Source organism: Theropithecus gelada, chromosome 17, assembly GCF_003255815.1.
Source record: "Theropithecus gelada isolate Dixy chromosome 17, Tgel_1.0, whole genome shotgun sequence".
Taxonomy (NCBI): Eukaryota; Metazoa; Chordata; class Mammalia; order Primates; family Cercopithecidae; genus Theropithecus; species Theropithecus gelada.
Genome location: NC_037685.1, coordinates 39,375,950 through 39,395,736, shown reverse-complemented (window position 1 = coordinate 39,395,736; position 19,787 = coordinate 39,375,950). Strand labels below are relative to the sequence as shown.

Below are 19,787 nucleotides of genomic sequence, written 5' to 3'. Positions count from 1 at the left end.
CGTCAGTGTATGATACTTTGTTATGGCAGCCCTAGCAAACTAATACAAAGACCAGTTTTAAAAAGTTAAACATAGATCAAGAGTCCAGAACTCAGACAGCAAGATCGTTTACAATATGCTTTAAAACAAAATCCCAATTGTAAGTGCCTGAAAGGCTTACCTATACATATCTGTACACCAAAAACTTCTTTCCTTCAACTTTCTACTAAGGTTCAGTAAATAATAAGGAAGAGTATAACACATCATACCTTCCATCCTCAGTTTCCCAGCACAAAATATGCCAAAACATCCCAACTCTGGCCTACTCTAAACAGCCTGAGAGCCCTGGCCTCTATCACTTTAAATATAATCAAAAAGGTCAACATTTGCTCACATCCAAAATGTCCCTTCTGACACGAATGAAATTTTACAATTAGTTAGAAATCCTTTTCCCAATAATTTCTCCTCATTCTTTCTACCAAACACTCCAGCTCCATAAAAGACCAAAATCTTTTCATCTGGCAAGTCTAGAAATATTTTTTTTAATCCAAAACTACTCTGAAATTAGAATATGGTATTTTTTCAATTATAGTCAATTGTTATAAACCAGAATTTAGGTTGCAGTAATTCTTAATTTTTAAACAAATGCAATACCCAAGGGCAAAATCAAGTTGCAAGAAAAGTTTCTGAAATCCTTCTGGATATAAAGGTTCCCTGTGATGCAGAATTCTCCCTGATGAGATTAGAGTGTGTGGCCCTCATAGAATTCAACAGTCGCACTGTACCTATCCTTCCACGGTAAGAGGAGATTCCTCCTCCACTGCACCAATCAATATAAGCAACTGACTAAGGCTAACAAAAGTGGGACAGTTTACCCGTCTGTTCTCAAAGACATGGACAGCCGACTGACCATGTTTGGGGTTTTAATTACTTATTAAGATTTTATTCCTTTCTATTTGGGAATTTTCTAACTTCTATAGCCTTTGTAGACTATACAGAGGTTGCTTTTCCAAAAAATTTAAATCTAAAAAAACCTAGCATCTGGAAATTAATTACACACACACATACACACACACACACACACATATACACACACACACACACACACGAATTTGGAAATGTGTATTATTAAGGGTCCTAATATTAATCTTAACACAAAGGCCTAAGCCATGTAGTAAATACTTTTCTCTATCAGCTTCATTTTTGGAAGAAAAGATTTCAGTTTCCATTTTTCCTCCCAGACTCTTCTTACACAAACACCCTTTAACAAAAAGGAGGTCTCTTTAAAAGTAGTTAATATTTCAAATATGTTTGTTCACATGTAACAATAATTTTGCAGTTAACTGACAAAAGAATGAGAGACAGTTATTATTTAATATGTGGCTAAGTCTGCCATCTTTTCAGATGTCAGACAGGCTTTATATTAATGACAATAGCAATAGCAATAATGTTAATAATAATGACAACAGTAAGAGTAAAAATGTCAACCAATATATAACAAACAGCATGCAAATGTTATGGATAAGATACTCACAGTTAGCAGAAAGAATGTGTGCTCAGTATAAACCAGGTACTAATTTGAATATTTAAACTATATTAACTCATTTAATGCTGACAATCCTATACAGCAAATGCTACAATTAATGTCATTTTACTAATGAGGAAATCAAAACATACAGAAGTTAAGGAACTTGCCTATGGTCATACAGCTAAGTAGGAAGAGAACTAGAATTTACTTGCTCTGAGTGAAAATAGTAGATGTTTGCAATTAAGAAAAACAATGATTAAATGAGTTCTCCATTAGTCAGTTACAGTTGTTCTAAAACATTTTACAATTTTGAATCTCACTGAATGTCTCCATAAAAAACTATATATCTGACTTCATAGGGTTTACAGACTTCCCTAAAGCTCGTTAGAGATCCAGATAACCCAGGTTAGCTATTCCTGCTTTGGGATCCTGTCAAAACCAGCCTGGCTCCCACCTCTCCACTCCAAACTCCATGCTGTCTATCTCCCCAGAGTTACCAAGCAGCTGAGGACACGGGAAGCACCAAGATCGAGGGAGAAGATGAGAGCCAAGAACTGGGAACAGGCTCTTCTCCCTCTCTGGCTGAATGAAAACTGGAGACTAGCTTCAGAGAACTCTAGGGGAAGAATGTGAAAGGAACACATCAAGGACATAGATTGGCCTGCAAAGAGTCATGGACCTTGGGGGAAAAGTCAATAAAGGCTCCAGATGGGTCCATGGTCTCTTTGCCCAGGAATCCAAGTAGTCAATAAAAATTAGCTCAATTCTGTCCTTGAGATGAGAATGCTAGGAGACATATGCTCTTCCAGGCCTCCGGAGTAGATATGGTTGTGTCTTCAACCATTTGAAGGGCTGCTGTCACTTAGAATAGTTCAAGAAGCAGAACTCAGTATTGATTACCCCCAAACAACCACAGCAAAACCACAGCAGGGGGATTACTACCACGAGAAAGAAAAAAACATTCAGAATACTGATTACACAGGCCAAGTGAAACAGAGCTGCTGAAGGACAGGGAAAATACAACTTTACCCAAAAAGCAGTAAAGGCACTTAAAAACTTAAGGAGTAGCAATGCACATATGTGCATGTGCACACACACCCCGTGTCCTCCTTCCATTTCCCCAGGGGATTGGTCCCAGGACCCCTGTGAATACCAAACTCTACAGATGCCCAGGTCCCTGATAGAAAATAACACGGTATTTGCATCTAACCTATGCATATCAAAAGACCCGTACACTTTTCTTTTTTTTAAGAAATGGGTCTTGATCTGTCGCCCCAGCTCAGTGCAGTGGCATGATCATGGCTCATCACAGCACTGATCCCCTGGGCTCAAACAATCCTCCTGCTTCAACCTCCAAAAGTTCTGGGATTACAGGCATGAGCCACAGCACCCAGCCCTTCCCATATACTTTAAATCATCTCTAGATTACTTATAGTAATACAATATAAATGCTATATAAGCTGTTGCTGTGCTATATGGTGTTTTTACTGGCATTTTTTCATTGCTGAATTGATATTTTTATTTTATTTTTAAATTTTTAAGCCACAGTTAATTGAATCCACAGATGCAGAACTAGTAGGTAAGGAGAGCTAACTGTAATGCACAATTAGAATTTCTGAGCTAAAACAATGGGATTTCCCAATTGCACAATTTAGTCAGTTACTTCAAGGAGAGGATAATCACTGCTGCAACCTGAATTAGTAACCTGGAAGATCAATAAAGAAATAATGTCAAGAGACACAGCATAAATACAAAATGACAGTTATCGTAAGAGAAATCTATCCAGTAGACTTAAATTGCAAAAACTAAAAGTTTCACAAGGAGAAGAAAATTGCTGAGGGAAAGAAATAGTTAAATAACAGAAGAAACTTCCTCTGAAATGAACCAATACTTAAACCTGAACACTGAAAAAGGGCATGGACTAAAAGGCAGGGTTAGCGTATACAAACACACACCAAGGCATATCCTGGTTGGAAAAAAAGTCCCTGAATTCCAATGATTAAAAGAAAATTAGAGCCAGGCACAACGGCTCATGCCTGTAATCCCAGCACTTTGGGAGGCCGAGCTGGAGGATCACTTGAGACCAGGAGTTTGAGACCAGGCTGGGCAACAAAGTGAGACCTCGTCTCTACAAAAAAATTCAAAATTTAGCCAAGCGTAGCAGCATGCACCTATGGTCCCAGCTACTTGGGAGGCCGAGGCAGGAGGACTGCTTGAGCACAGGAGGTCAAAGCTGCAGGGAGCCAAGGTCATGCCACTGCACTCCAGCCTGGGTGACAGGATGAGAAAAAGAGAGAGAGAGAGAGAGAGAGAGAGAGAAATTAAAAAAAAAAAAAAAATCGGGCAAACTTTCAGACAGCAAGACTACATTATCTCTAATGGGAAAGAAATGAGAATGACACCAGATATAATACTAGAAGCTAGAACACAGCTGAAATTCATATACTCCTGAAAGCCAAGAACCGAAACCCAATCCTGATCAAGAATCCTGTACTCAATCAAAACAGTATTCCCCTTTCAGGGCTAAAGAAACATAGTTGAGAATGTGACATTTCAGAGCGTATACTCCACAAATTCTACTGAAGAAATTTCATGAAAAATATGCGCTACATAAACAAATGAACTAGGGCAGAAATCTCAAAAAAGAAAGATGAAGATACAGCAAATAATGAAAGATGTGTCTGGGCTGTATACATAGGAGTTAAAAAAGGTCTTTGGAAACACAAGAGATAAACTACAAAAGAAAGTCAAAAATAGCTCAGAAGTATTAAATTATCTTAGCAAATCTTCAGTGTTGGAAAGTCGAGGGAACTAGTTACATCATCTTTACAAATGATAGAGAAAACGTCTGTCTGAATAGAACAATAAATAAAATTTTAAAGGACAATAGAATTTCCAAATTATCAATGGGAAACAAAAGGGATAATTAACAATTATTTCAGCAACAAACAGAAAAGGAAAAACAAAATAGAAGACAAGAAAAAAACACTTAAAATATAAGATAAAATAAATAAAATCAAGTATTTAAAATGGGAAGAAGTAAATTTTCACACTAAAAGAAAATGTTGGATTAGGTTCTTAGAAAATTTTTTCAGGCTGGGTGCCAGCGGCTCACTCCTGTAATCCCAGCACTTTCAGAGGCCAAGACAGGAGGACCCCTTGAGCCCAAGAGTTCCAGACCAGCCTGGGAAATATGTTGAGACCCGCTGTATACAAATACATACACACACACAATTTTTTCTAAACTAAAAAAACAAAACAACTAATAAAGAAGGCTTTAAAATAAAGGACCAGAAAAAAAGGAGGAGATACAATATGATATGAGTCAGAGTAGGATTTGAGATTAAATATTTAAACAAGATGAACATTCAGGCAAGAAAAAAAGGCACAGAATTCATGTATAAGAGCCATAAACCCACATACATCAAATTACGCTGCACACAAATATGTAAAAATATGCATTAGGAATGCAGAGAAAACTAAAGACATATACTTCAGTATAACGTGAAATTACATGATGTCTGATATCTGTGTTAAAATACTCCAGCCAAGGGAAGAACAACTGAGAAAAAGAAGGCATACCTGAAACAACACTGGGAAGTAAATAGGAAGCTGGTTGCAGATTCCTGGGGCTCTATTCTACTACTGTTGCTATTCTGAAGTACTTCTGTATGTGTGAAAATTACAATGAGGAAAAGAAAGTGAGACAGACACACAAAGGGAGGAAGGAGGAAGGGAAAGAAAAGAAGGGGAAAAGGAAAGAAAAGGAAAGAAGAGAGACGGAAAGAACCAAAGAAGGAAAGAAGGAAAAAAATGCAAAGATGTCTTGGATACAAAGATTTTTGGGGCAATGAACCTATTCTTATGATACCATAATGGCAGATACATTTGTCCAAACTCACAGACTGTGTAACGCAAAGAGCAACCTCAGTGTAAACTACAGACTTTAGTTAAAAACAATGTATCACCAGGTGCTCTGGCACAGGGCTATAATCCCAGCACTTTAGGAGACAGAGGCCCCAAGAGTTCGAGACCAGCCTGGCCACATAGTGAAACCTCATCTCTACAAAAAAATACAAAAATTAGCCAGGCGTGGTGACGTGTGCCTGTAGTCCCAGCTACCTGGGAGGCTGGGGTGGCAGGATCGCCTGAGCCCTGGAGTCCAAGGCTGCAGTGAGCTGGGATCTCACCACTGCACTCCAGCCTGGGTGGCACCAAGACCCCCATCTCTAAAAACAAACAAACAAACAAACAAAAAACCCACAATGCATCAATATTGGCTCATCAGTTGTAACAAACGCACCACACTAATATGAGACACTGAGTAGAGAAATGGTGTGGGGTGAGGGAGGGGCATATGGGAACTCTGTGTACTTATATATTCTATAAACCCAAACTGCTCTAACAAATAAAGTTAGCTTTTAAAATTATCATGAAAAACTCCACCTATCTCTTTCTTAAACAGATTCAATTTTTAAAGGGAAAGAAAAAGAAGAAAAGATATATAGAGGAATTGAATAAAACAATTGATAATCTTAAATTTTAATAGATGATATTCCCTCATAAAATTCTGAAGGTCTACCACAGAAAGATGTTTGAAGTCCTACAATCATGAAGGATACCAGTATCAAATGGTTTGCATCTGAGTTCTAATTTCAAATATAAGGGTAACCTTATTACCCATTTAAGAATTCAAATACAGTACCCACAGGTATCTCTAAAAAATAAATTTTTGATTTAAAAAACCCTAACTTTATATAAAACGAATCAAAATAAAGAACTCATTAATCATGAAGCTATGGTGAGATGCTGACAGTGACCATAAAGAGATAAAATACACAAGTAAGATGAAAGCTCTAGGAGAACCATGCCTACAGAAAAGAAAGGAAATGCTACAATCACATAGAACTAATAATAAAACAAGCAAACATGAAGAGTTAGGAAGTAAAGACAGCAGGATTAAATATAAGCATGCCAATTTCCATTACATTTGTAAAAAAGAAACAATATACTCTTTCAGGCTGAAATATGAAGAAAAATGATGACAAAAATATAAATGTTTTTCATAATCACTTTTCTTATTAACAACATATTTTAGTTCCATGTCACTGGAAGGGAAAAAAAGAACATATTTTAGGAATTAACCTATCTGTGGAAAGTTATAAACATCTATCTTAATAGTCCAGCAATTCCGTCATTCTAATTTCTTTTTCTTCTGTTAAATATAAATATAATAAGCTAATCTATAGGCTAATTTTTCATATGGAAAAATAAAAGTCATGAGAAAGGAATAGTTCTACTAGATACTGTTCTATAATATATAGCTATAATACCTAAACCAGTGTGGTGCTAGGAGATGAATAAGCAGAAAAATTAAAAAAAGAAGAGTGAAGTAATAGGTCTGCATACATCTGTGATTTCAGTATGTAATGTAGATAGCACTTCTAATTATTACAGAAAAGACTGATTATTCAATAATTGTTGGAACAATCAGGTAGTCATTGGAAAATAAAATAAAATGAATTCCAAATGAAGATTTCACCATGAAAGATGAAATATTTGAAGAAAACATGAAAGAAAACAGTTTGATTTCTCATAGAGCACAGAAAGCCTAAGTATATCACGCCAGAAATCACAAAAGAGAAGATTTAAAAATTAAACTGCATACCAATAAAAACTTTCTATATAAGAAGAGAAAATATATACAAAGTTAAAAAGGCAATAGATAAGGAAAAATACCTAAAAATCATATCTGTTATGTTTTCATATATGTATTTGTTATCCTGCCAGGACATTAAAAAAAAAAAAGTTTTCTCCTCCCTTAACTGTCCTCCACCTTATCCAATTTATCTCTTTAAATTAGCCAATCGGAACTAGTTTAGCCTGTGCGGTCTAACCCTAGCCAACAAAGGAACGACGCAGCAGCAGGGGCCATATGCATCAGGGATAAGAACCCCTTTCCCTCCCTTGTCTAAGTGTGCGCTCACCATTGCTCCATCTGTAAGGGCACACCCTTCTACAGAAGAACTTTGCCTTGCTGAGAATTAAAAAGAAAATCATATTAAAAAAAAAAAAAAGCTTTTTGCTGAATCATAGATCAATGCAGTTGTTTACTCACAGAACATCTTAGCCCCATTCCTCATACCTCACTTCCCCATGGGGCAGTGTAGTTAATGGCCTGCTTCCCCCACACATGCAGAGGAGTATGCACCTCTAGAAAGGAAAGCTCATCAGTGACAGACTGGATTAAGAAAATGTGGCACATATACACCATGGAATACTATGCAGCCATAAAAAAGGATGAGTTTGTGTCCTTTGTAGGGACATGGATGCAGCTGGAAACCATCATTCTCAGCAAACTATCGCAAACACCGCATGTTCTCACTCATAGGTGGGAACTGAATAGTGAGATCACCTGGACTCGGGAAGGGGAACATTACACACCGGGGTCTATTATGGGGAGGGGGAAGGGGGGAGGGATTGCATTGGGAGTTATACCTGATGTAAATGACGAGTTGATGGGTGCTGACGAGTTGATGGGTGCAGCACACCAACATGGCACAAGTATACATATGTAACAAACCTGCACGTTATGCACATGTACCCTAGAACTTAAAGTATAATAATAAAAAAAATTTTTTTAAATAAATAAATATATATATATATATATAAATAATTTAAAAAAAAAAAAGAAAGGAAAGCTCAGACTATCAAACTCAGAGCTTGTAGAAGAGTTGCTGGCATATCTGCCCCTCCTCAACTTTTGGTGGTGGGGATAGGGGGGTGAGAAGGTGATGTGGAGAGGCAGCACAGCTCTCTGGGGAGGGGCAGAGAAGGGGAAGGTCTCTATTTTACCAGCCTGGGCTGTCAACAAATGGCTTCAAGGGCTCTGCCTTTAGGGTTGCTACCCCTTAATCCAACTGCCAGGGTCTTTGCTCAGAAAGCACCTGCCCTGTAGACCTATGAAAATATTCACAAAGCCACTCCTTTCTGACAATACCACAAAGGGCTAATGTCCCCCGAAAATAAACAAATACCTACACATCAATAAGAAAACCCAAAGGGCAAACGATCTAACAGTCAATTCCCAGAAAAGGAAATATAAATGAATCTATAAAGAAAAATTCAACTTTATCATGATAAATAATGAAAACAATATACCATTTTTCACTATCATACAAAGATCAAAAGGCAAAAAACACTTTCAGCCAGGGAGAGAAGAAACAAGCTCTCCTTTAAGAGGTAAACTGATAAAACTTAGCTAATTTATAAAAGCACATATATTCCCAGCAATTCTACTTCTGCACGTGCAAAGTGGATATAAAGGGTCACTCATAATTGCATTATTTGGGATAGCGAAATACTGGGAAAATTATCAATAGAGATCTGGTGAAATTATATGACTGTTACATCCCTATGACTCGTTATTAAAAGTCATCAAAATGAAAAAGATAATGCTTTAAATTAGGCATGGAATATTCCCAAATTAATACGTTAAAAAAACAAAGGTTCCTTTGACAGAGGAAAAATAAATGGCTGTGATAAAAGTGTGGTATGCAGAGTAACTTTTCCATTGTAGACTCTTATGAATCACTAGATTTTTTTAAATGAAGTATTATAAGTTCTGAGTATTACCATTCAATAAAATAAGAAACTAAAATTATCCCAGCAAATTACATACATAGTAGTCCCCCCTTATCCTTGGGGGACATGTTCCTAGGTCCCCAGTAAATGCCTGAAACTGCGGATAGTATAGAATATGATTGCTTTCAATTAGAACACTTTTCTACTCATGTCTTACACATACATTTTAATGTCTTTTCCATCTTAACTAAGCACTTACCATGCACTGTGGCCATAACTTTTGAAGTTTGACTTTTGACAGCAAAAGTAGCACCAATTTCTTTTCCTTCTTCACAATGCCACCGATAGAAGATTCATCCTTACCACAGATCTTAGCAACCTCAGCACATGACTCTTTTCTTTCCTTATTAAGCCTAGAACTTTCACCTTTTCACCTAAAGGAAGCACTTTCTGGCTTCTCTCTGGCATATATGAATTGCCAGCAACAATACTCGTGCATGCCGGGGCCATTGTGAAATAAAGTAGAGGGTATGGAACGTAATTTCCTAGCAAGCTATCCAATATACAAAACATAGGTACTTAGATAGCCTTGACCAACTGCACAGAATTATTTGATAAAAATATCAACTTCAGGATGGGCATGGAGACTGACGCCTGTAATACCAGCACTTTGGGAGGCCGGCGGGGGTGGGGGGGACAGATCATGAGGTCAGAGATCGAGACCATCCTGGCCACATGGTGAAACCCTGTCTCTACCAAAAATACAAAAATTAGCTGGGTGTGGTGGTACACGCCTGTAATCCCAGCTACTCGGGAGGCTGAGGCAGGAGAATCACTTGAACCTGGGAGGCGAAGGTTTGCAAGCTGAGATCACACCACTGCACCCCAGCCTGCTGACAGAGTGAGACTTCGTTTAAAAAAAAAAAATTCAACCATAGGGTCTTAGAAATGACCATGGCACAAACTTGAACAAACTTATAACCTGAGATAAATGAGCCAAAAACAAATGGGAAAAAAAGATAACATAAGAACACAGTAACAAACTGCCCATTTGTTAATTCCATAAATACTGATAAGTACCTCAATTAAAAAATCTTGTATCCCTTGGGTCTGGAAAAGAATACAAATATTTTGCAGTCATCTCAAATTGTCTTCAAAATCAAATTATAAGCTGTTATTCTCATTATGACAAAATAAAGTCTCCACTTTAACCAAAAACATGATTTCCCAGCTAATTATCTAATTAAATATACTTAGTTATAAAGATATATTTTAATCAAAATCAAATTAATCTTCAAAAGAAAAATTCTGTCACTTCTAAAGATAGTCACAAAATAAAATATAGGCTACAAAGGTAATTTCAAAGGAAGTATGAGTTTTGAGGAACAATTACTGAGCTACTATCTATAAAAATGCTGCAAGTATTTATAATATTGGTCTCAAAATGCATCTAGATAGATCACTTCTGCCACATTTAATGAAAATCAGCCCCATTATTTGATAGTTACACTTTACAATGAAAATGCAGCAATGTTTTTAACTTTTTACATAAAACTTACAGATTAAAAATTGTGGTGATTATATTCATGTGAAAATGGTGGGCTGGCAGTCAACTTTCCCTCCAAACTACTTCTTTTTTTTTTTTTTTTTTTTTTGAGACGGAGTCTCGCTGTGTCGCCCAGGCTGGAGTGCAGTGGCGCGATCTCGGCTCACTGCAAGCTCCGCCTCCCGGGTTCACGCCATTCTCCCGCCTCAGCCTCCGAGTAGCTGGGACTACAGGCGCCCGCCACCTCGCCCGGCTAGTTTTTTGTATTTTTAGTAGAGACGGGGTTTCACCATGTTAGCCAGGATGGTCTCGATCTCCTGACCTCGTGATCCACCCGCCTCGGCCTCCCAAAGTGCTGGGATTACAGGCTTGAGCCACCGCGCCCGGCCAAACTACTTCTAAGGTATACTCTTACACTGCAGAATACAGACGGTTAAAAACCCTATTCCCAGACTCCCTTACAACTGAGGTTTCCATGTGACTGCATGAGGTTCTGGATGTGTCAATCAAGTGCATAGGCATGAAATTTGGAAAGGAAAAGTGAGGTAGCAGTGATGCACAGACTGTCATTCCACCGCCCGCTCACTGCTTTTGGGGGGTGTTGAAAGTCAGGACACAAACTTATTTAATCTATAGGGATAATGTATCTCTAAAGCCATCAGCTTGGAACTTGGGCTTACTGGGGACTAGAAAACAATTGGTGGGGAATGTGAGATGCGGGAGGTCTTCTTAAAAACATCACAGGGTAAGAATATAGGAAGGAATCAGCCAAAACCAAGATGAAAACACAGATTTGCAAACCCAACACTCAACACCATTTCTGCCCTAAAGTCATTTGCCATTCCAGGAAAAAAGGACTATGAATATTAGCTATACTTTTGGTGGCGTCAAGAAATCAAAAGCATAACCATGAAGACAGGAGGCCACCAAAAGTACCAGTTTATCAAAGAACCCTGATAAACTACCCCCACTTTCAGTGGGCACCATAAAGGAATGCAACCTACAGATAAGACTGAACTGGAATAAAACCAACCATTCTCTAGAACTGCAACTGGGCTGTGTATCCCTTCAGGAGTTCAAGGAACCTTACACTTTGAGCTTAGATTGCTGTAGTCACAAAATACTACTGTCCATAGGCATGCAGCAGAAAAAATAATTGAAAAATCTCTATAAGAAAGAATCCATCATCCTGGGTTTTAATTAATCAATAAAATAACAATTTTTAAAATAACTGTATATGACAGTATAATAACAAGGCCCAACAGGAAATCAACAGCACAACCAAGAAACAGCACAAAAAACAGATAACAGAAGTAGTCATAAGACGTCATATGTCAAAATATCAGACACGTACTACAAAACAAATAAGCTAATTATGTTCAAAAAACAAAAGCCAAAATTGAAAATTCAAATAGGAGACAAGAAAAGATAAAAGTCAGTGAATCATACTTTTAAAAGAACCAAACAGAAATTTCAGAACTGAAATATAAACAATTGAAATCAGGAACTCAATGGGTGATTAATTAAATACAGCATGAGGGAAGGGAAGAAAGACAGAAGAAATTTTCCAAAAAAGATGAAAAATATCAAAGAGGGCATAAGAAACATAAGAGATATATTAAGGAGGTCTAAAATGAAAGTTATAGGTTTATTCATTTGTGTGTGTGTGTGTGAGAGATTGTTCCAGAAGTAATGGTGGAGAATTTCCAAAAAAAAATTAAAAGACGTTAATCCACAGAAAAAATATTCAATAAATTCCATGTACACATGTATGCAAATCAGCGAAAAGTTAAAGAGAATCTAAGAGAAACAGAAATTCATAAAGGCTACCAAAAGCAAAAAGCAATTATGTCCAAATAAGCAGAATACAGAATGAGTGGGGAAGTCTCGCCAGAAACAGTGAAATAATATTTTCAATAAATTGAAAAAAATACTAGCCAAACTAAGATTTCTAATTATTTCTTTTTCTTTTCTTTTCTTTTTTTTTTCTTTTTTTTTTTTTTAGGTACAGACAGGTTCTATGTTACCCAGACTGATCTTGAACTCCTGGGCTCAAGGGATCCTCCCACCTCAGCCTCCCAAAGCACTGGGAACACAAAGATGAGCCACTGCACACAGCCAAGATGCCTAAGAGGAGTAAACACGCATTTCATGAACGAGGCAACACAAAGTCATTGGCTGTCAACAAAAAGAGTTTGTCACAAGTAAACCTCTAAAAGAAACTACCAGAAACAAAGTAGGACAAACAAAAGGTAAGTATGTGGGAGGAATGGAATAAATGATGACTAAAATAATAAGAGAAATGGCCTTGAGGGATAATTGTACTCAAGTCAGGAGACAGTAAACGGACTTTAAATGTTTTAAGCTCCCTTGTACGGTCTGGCAGCTCAGGTGAAAACATACTGTTATCAGATTTTTTTTTTTTCTTGTTTTTTCTTTTTTTTTTTTTTTGAGACGGAGTCTCGCTCTGTCGCCCAGGCTGGAGTGCAGTGGCCGGATCTCAGCTCACTGCAAGCTCCGCCTCCCAGGTTCACGCCATTCTCCTGCCTCAGCCTCCCGAGTAGCTGGGACTACAGGCGCCCGCCACCTCGCCCGGCTAGTTTTTTGTATTTTTTAGTAGAAACGGGGTTTCACCGTGTCAGCCAGGATGGTCTCGATCTCCTGTGGTAATGCAGAGGTTCTACCAAAAGATCAGAAATATTTATAACCCCCAAACTTGTACAGGAAAAAAATTAAGTGATAAATACTGCAAAAGAAAGAAAAAAAAAGGAAGAAGACCAGAGATTGTACAAGAAGAAAATATTTTTAAAAATTAGAAATTTAAACTCAAATATACCAGCATTTCTGTTAACTTTCTAAGGAGCAAATGGTCATGACACAAGACGAAGATATCAAACTGGGCTGAAAAATTATACACTGCTTACAGAGGTACATGTGAACTGTCTTCATACAGGTAGGTCGAGAGTAAAAGGATGAAGAAAGCCACAGCATGCGAAAGATAACCATGAGGAAAGAGGTAGAAATCCACCTGGAGCCCAGACCATCAGCTTCCCAACTGCTGGGGAGCGGCAGGGCCACCGCGGAACTCGCCTCAAAATTCAAGGACACAAGGTCTGTCTACCACTAAGGCACAGGGAACAGAAAACAGCCCTCCTGCACCCACGGGAGGGCTAACCAGGGCCCAAGGGAGTCTCCCCCTGGGAAAGAGGCACAGGCATAAAGACACGGCTCCCAGGAAGCACGGGGTCAGAGGCAAGCCCTCAAGCTCAGGATGAAGCAGGCATGCAGAAACCCCACAAGCAGCCCCTTGGTGCACACGTGAAAACCACGGCAGGAATGCTTTCAGCTCGACCCAGCTCATGCCTGCAGTGACTCAACACGCCCTGCCACCCACCCCGTCCCCCAAAGGCCTAACAGAAGAAGAGTTGACACTGTTTTTAGGCATAAGTATGCCTTTCTCAGTCTCTCCTGTCCTACTCCACCCCTTAGTCATCAGCCCATAATTCCCCCACTCACCCACCCCAGTCCTAGGCAAGCACTAATCTATTTATCTCTGTAGGCCACATGTGTTGTTTGAATGGTGTACTGGACTGAAGAGGGTCCTGTCAAAATTCACATCCACCTACAACCTGTGACCACGACCTTACTTGGAAACAGGATCTTGGCAGAGGTAATCACATTATGATGAGGCCGTACTAAATAGGAAGGGTCCTGAATCCAACGTGACTAGTGTCCCTATAGAGAACCGGAACTCTGGACACAGAGATGCACAGGGAGCAGGCAACATGACATCTGAGGCAGGGATCAGAGTTATGCTGCCAAAGCCAAGGAACACCAAGGACTGTCAGCAACACCACAACCAGGAGAGAGGCATGGAGTGGATTCTCCCTCCAACCCCCGAGGAAGGAACCCACTCAGCTGGAACCTACATGATAGACTCTGGCCTCCTGAAGTGTAAGAGAATAAATTTCTGTTGTGTTAAGCTACAGTTTACGATCATTTGTTATGGTAGTCCTAGCAAATCAACACAAATTTCATAAAACTAGAAATAAACTATCTATAGAAATCTAATAGATAAAGAAATAGTGGCATTTTCTTAGAAAACGTATCATACAGGAGTTCCATGAAATAGCATGAATCTCACAAATACCATGCTGAAAAAAGAAGCCAGGCACAGAAGAATAAATACTATACAATCCCACTAATATAAAGTTTTAAAAAACAAACAAAAGCAATAACACTGCTTAGGTATGTATAATTCAAAGGAAGAATGATATGAAAACTGAGGGTTCTGAGAAGTCAGATAGGAGACAGCTCTAGGGAAGATGGAGGGGGAATCAGAATCATTGAGAAGGGGAAGAAAATGAGGCTGGTGTAAAAAGAGGGGGCTGTTTTGTAAATACTTCTAGACCCAGTTGATGTTTACATCAATTTTTGCTTTATAATAATATGTTCAATTATACACCTGTGTTCTATGTATGTTTCTGTATAGTTCACAATTTAAACAAAAGAAAAAAGGGAAGAAGGAAGGAAATAAAGCCACCAGTTACAATGCCAGTAGCTTCCTGAGATTTGGTTAGAACTAAGGAATATGTCCCCCAAAGCCAACAGTTCCAAGGGCAGCCACTTGATTCTCAACCTCCTCACTGTGGCAGAGGTGCCGGTTCCTCTGGGAGCCTGGCTGGGTGGTACAGCAGTGGGGGTCACTCCAGAAGTTCACTCTGGGTACCCTTCCTTCCTCCATCCTTCCCAAGATTTTGTAATCACTGAATCACTTCCTATTTTTAATAGCTAGAGTAATTTCTCTTAACAGCACATACACACTGACAAATACAGTTCATCTAGAAAGGTTCAAGGAAAAAAAATGGTATTTTCAACATAAAGTATTAACAGTGACAAAGCAGAGGTCTAGATACTGAACTTTAGAGGGATACTTATCTGTCATTCCTAACAGATGTCTTAGCACAAGCATAAAAACTAAATATTTAATACTTTATGGAGTTAATTTTTTAACTTTTATAAAACAAAAAGGGGTGGAGAAGGAAGGGTAAAGTACAGAGGCATGGAGAGGAATAAAAAACAGTTGTTGTTACCTGGAGTCTTGTATTCATTTCCAAGAAATAAAAATTCTTCTTCGAGTCCACAAGGAACTCTACGGTCCCAGCAGAGGAATATTTTACTGCTCTGGCAAGAGCTACAGCTTGTTCTCCCATTGCTCTTCGAGTCTCCGCATCCAAAAAAATGCTACATATATAGAAAAAGTGTTTGTCTACATTTTGGACAAAAATCAAGTTATCTTTTGTGTGCATTACATAAACATTTTCTTAAAGTTTACTCAGATATAGATCATCTATATCAATTTAAGAATTCAAAATATGATGCTTTATATACGTTTTATAATATATGTTGACTATATTATTAAGCGTAACATGCTTAAATAAGTCAACTTTGGATTTGTATAAAACTAACATTTGAACTTTTCACATTACTCTGCAACTTCAATCCATTTACAAAATATAGTTTAACTTGCCTGCCTGAAGGTGGGTTTGGTATCTTGAAGCCAAACATGCAGGATTTAGTGGATATATTGCTGATTCTTGTTATCTCTTCAACTTTTAATATTTAACATATATACATATATATTCAGAATTGCTTCGAGCCAAAAACTGGGAGAAAAATAACTTCTTAGAAACTAACATACACCATCAATCCTCATTGTTCATGGAGTCCATATTTACAAATGTGCCTACTTGCTGAAATTTATTTGTAACCCCAAAATCAATACTTAAGGCGCTTTCATGGTCCTTTGTGAACAAGTGCAGAGAGGTGAAAAATTTGAGACTCCAGCATGCTAAGGCTGAACAAGGTGATGCTCTCCCTTCCTGTTTCAATGCTCATACTATAACAAGCGTCCTTTTCAAGGTCTATTTAGTGTCACTTTTTTTGCATTTGTGTGTGTTTGTGTGTGTGTGTGTCATTTCACTGCATGAAATGGCCCTCCAAGCATTGTGCTTAGGTGTTGTCTGGGGTTTCCATGTGCAAGAAGGCCAAGAAGTACTGTCTGGAGAAAATGTGTGTGGAATAAGCTTCACTCAGGCATGTGTTAGTCTTGTTGGCCAGGATTGTGAGTTCACTGTTAACGAATCAACCACAGATATTAAATAAGAAATACACATAAAACAAAATTATGTGTTAATCCACTGAGGAAAATGTTATGAGCAAAGGCTCACAGGAACCTAACACTGTAATTTCCCCTGGGGCAATTATTCAGTGTAGACTAATTCAGTAATCAAGGTGACTTTGGAGAACATAACCGCCACAAGTAACAAGAATCAGCAATATATCCACCAAATCCTGCAGGTTTGGCTTCAAGATACCAAACCCACCTTCAGGCAGGCAAGTTAAGCTAAAATGATTTCAACAAACCCTGAAAAAATATCATCAAACCACTTCTGCATTTTCACAGATTTTGCTTCTATGAAACAAAGGCTCTGAGAAACAAAACATTAACGGCTTTTCTACTTGTGGGTTAAAATTATTCTCAAATGAGCAGGATTGAGACAGCATGCTAGAAAAGCTTTATTATGGAATAGTATAATAAACTTGCATGAACCTGCCTCCAATATATAGTAATTATTAATCCATAGCCACTCTGGCTTTATCTGTGCTACACGCCCACTTCTCTACCAGGCCCACCCTTTATTGTTTTTAAAGTGAATCTCAAATTAGGTATCATTTCACTTGTAAAAACATACATATCTGTTTCTATGAGATAAAGTACTCTTTTGTAACACAACTATACAAAAAACAAGAACTTCTTAAAAACATTTAATATCCACTTCTTAAAAGCATTTAATATCCCCTTGGTATTCAAATTTCTCTATCTCATAAATATCTTTATACAGCTGATTTCTTTGAATCAGGATCCAAATAAGGTCCAAAACTGCATTTGATTGGTTTTTGTATCTTAAGACTCTTTTAATCTGGAATGCACCCTTCCCCATTTTCTGGCCAAGGATCTGGTCATTTTACTGTCTCATTCCTCCCATTCTTGGTTCAACTGCATGCAACTCCACGTTGTCTTTTAACACTCACATTACATTTCTATTTCATATAGATTGCTAGTTAGACTCAGAGCCTTGAATATATTCAAGTTGTCCTGGGGTGGGGGAGGGGGAAGAGTTCACAGGTGGGAAGTGTACTTCCTACTGTCTCCCTTTTGGTGACATTAGAATAAAATAATGGGTTTAAGTGTTTTGAATCTTATCAATAATATAGTTTGCATTAAGCTAATGTATAGACATAGATGACATTTCAATAATAATTGGCTGACAAAACTAATGCAACTAAAAAAAAAAAAAACCAACTAACAATATCATAACATTTGGAGAATCTCAGTGCAGTTGAGTGAAACTCTCCTTCTCCTATTTGATCTTGCCTTTGTCCTTTTCAAAAGCCCTGCTAGATACCCAGAGATATGAATGACCCTAACTAGCATTGCCCTCAAACCACATTAGTAGATTCTTTTTTTTTTTAATTAATTTTTTTTTTTTTTTTTTTGAGACAGGGTCTTGCTCTCTTACCCAGGCTGGAATCCAGTAGCATGATCTCGACTCACTGCAACCTCAACCTCTGGGTTTAAGCAATCCTCCCACCTCAGCCTCCTAAGTAGCTGGAACTATAGGCATACACCACAAAAGTCAGCTAATTTTTTACTTTTTTGTAAAGATGAGGTCCCACTATGTTGCCCAGGCTGGTCTGAAACTCTTAGGCTTAAGCAGTCCTCCCACCTCAGTCTCCCAAAGTGCTAAGAGTACAGGTGTGAGCCACCGTGCCCAGGCAATTCTTACTCTAGGAACTGAAAACTGCACATTCCATTTATTTTAACATTTCACAGTGTACAAATACATATCAAGTCAGTATTAATGATGAGTTCTAGTTTTTTCATTTTGATTCCTACTGCTGTAAATTTTCCTTTTTTTCTCTAAATAAGTAGATATGGTATTCATTATGAGAAGTTTACATTTCTAGACAAAGAGAAAAAACAAACAGATTTTATGATTCAAAGTTCCCAGTCTGGGAAAGATTTCTATCCCAGGTAAGACTTGAGTAGATTTTGACTAAAAACAGAAGGTTAATTGAATTGGAATTGATAATGCAGTCAAGGAAACAGAAAATTACAAGACAAGTGTGCTGAAGACTCTTACTGTTCTACCGGTATCCTTTTTCCCCTTCTTCCATACTACAGTATTACAGTACTACAGAATTAGTTCTAGCTCAGCACACGGTTTCTTAAGAAAAAGATACTTATAAGTCTCCCTAGCTAAGTGTCTAACTTCAGATCAACACCAAGTAATTAGCTTCGGCATCTTCCAGGATCTTCCTAAAGACACAGGAAGAGGATTCCCTTTGGCTTTTCTTCTTCCTCCCTTCTTACATCCTGGTCCTGGGCCTTGAGAACTAGATGGCCACATCTTATATAAGCTACACAGTTCTTCACAGCATACTGGCTGGCATGTAAGCACAAGCATCCCATGAGAACAGGAAGTGGAAGCAGGCAGTTTCCCAAGGCCTGGGCTGGAAACTGGCACAGCATCACTTCTAAGTAGTCTGTGGGTCAAGCATTCACACAGCACAGAATCAAGAAAAGGGAACACTGATCCTTCCCCTCACTGCTCAAAGAGAAAAATGTCAAAGGATTTGGGGTCCATGCTTTAAAACTAATACACCATGCTATATTTTTAAAAACCAATATAACTAAAATAGAGTTTAATTTTTACCATTACTCTGGGATTAAAAATACACTCACATTCTCACTATTTTCAGAAACTATATAGGCATTATATCAAGATATAGCTATATATCAGCTAGCTCGGCTGATTAAAGCTACAATAAGCTATATTTCTTAGTGTCTGGTAATTAAAAATTACTAGGAACACTCACCTGAGGATTTTTAAGAACAAAGAGAATACCAGAGTATATACAAATAGCAAACTAGCATCAAATTAGAAATGAGGCTCCATACACCAAACTCATGAAAGGTGCCCTGGAGAAGTACCCAAAGTGGCTCTGATAATTCGAGGAATTTCCAAGAACCACACTCCAAAAGCCTTTCATGGTAGGATAAATTCAGGACCAACTTTATGAACC

At 38.0% G+C, this 19,787-nt stretch overlaps 1 protein-coding gene across 12 annotated transcripts in view; it reads right to left on the bottom strand.

Annotated features, from left to right (window-relative positions):
* Positions 1-19,787, bottom strand: part of PCCA (propionyl-CoA carboxylase subunit alpha) — a 436,358-nt gene that overhangs the window by 240,275 nt on the left and 176,296 nt on the right. For all 12 annotated transcript variants that reach the window (XM_025364068.1, XM_025364063.1, XM_025364064.1 and 9 more), the window contains one exon: positions 15,731-15,881. In XM_025364068.1, the coding sequence (XP_025219853.1) occupies positions 15,731-15,881 (151 nt within the window). The remainder of the gene's footprint in view (positions 1-15,730; positions 15,882-19,787) is intronic.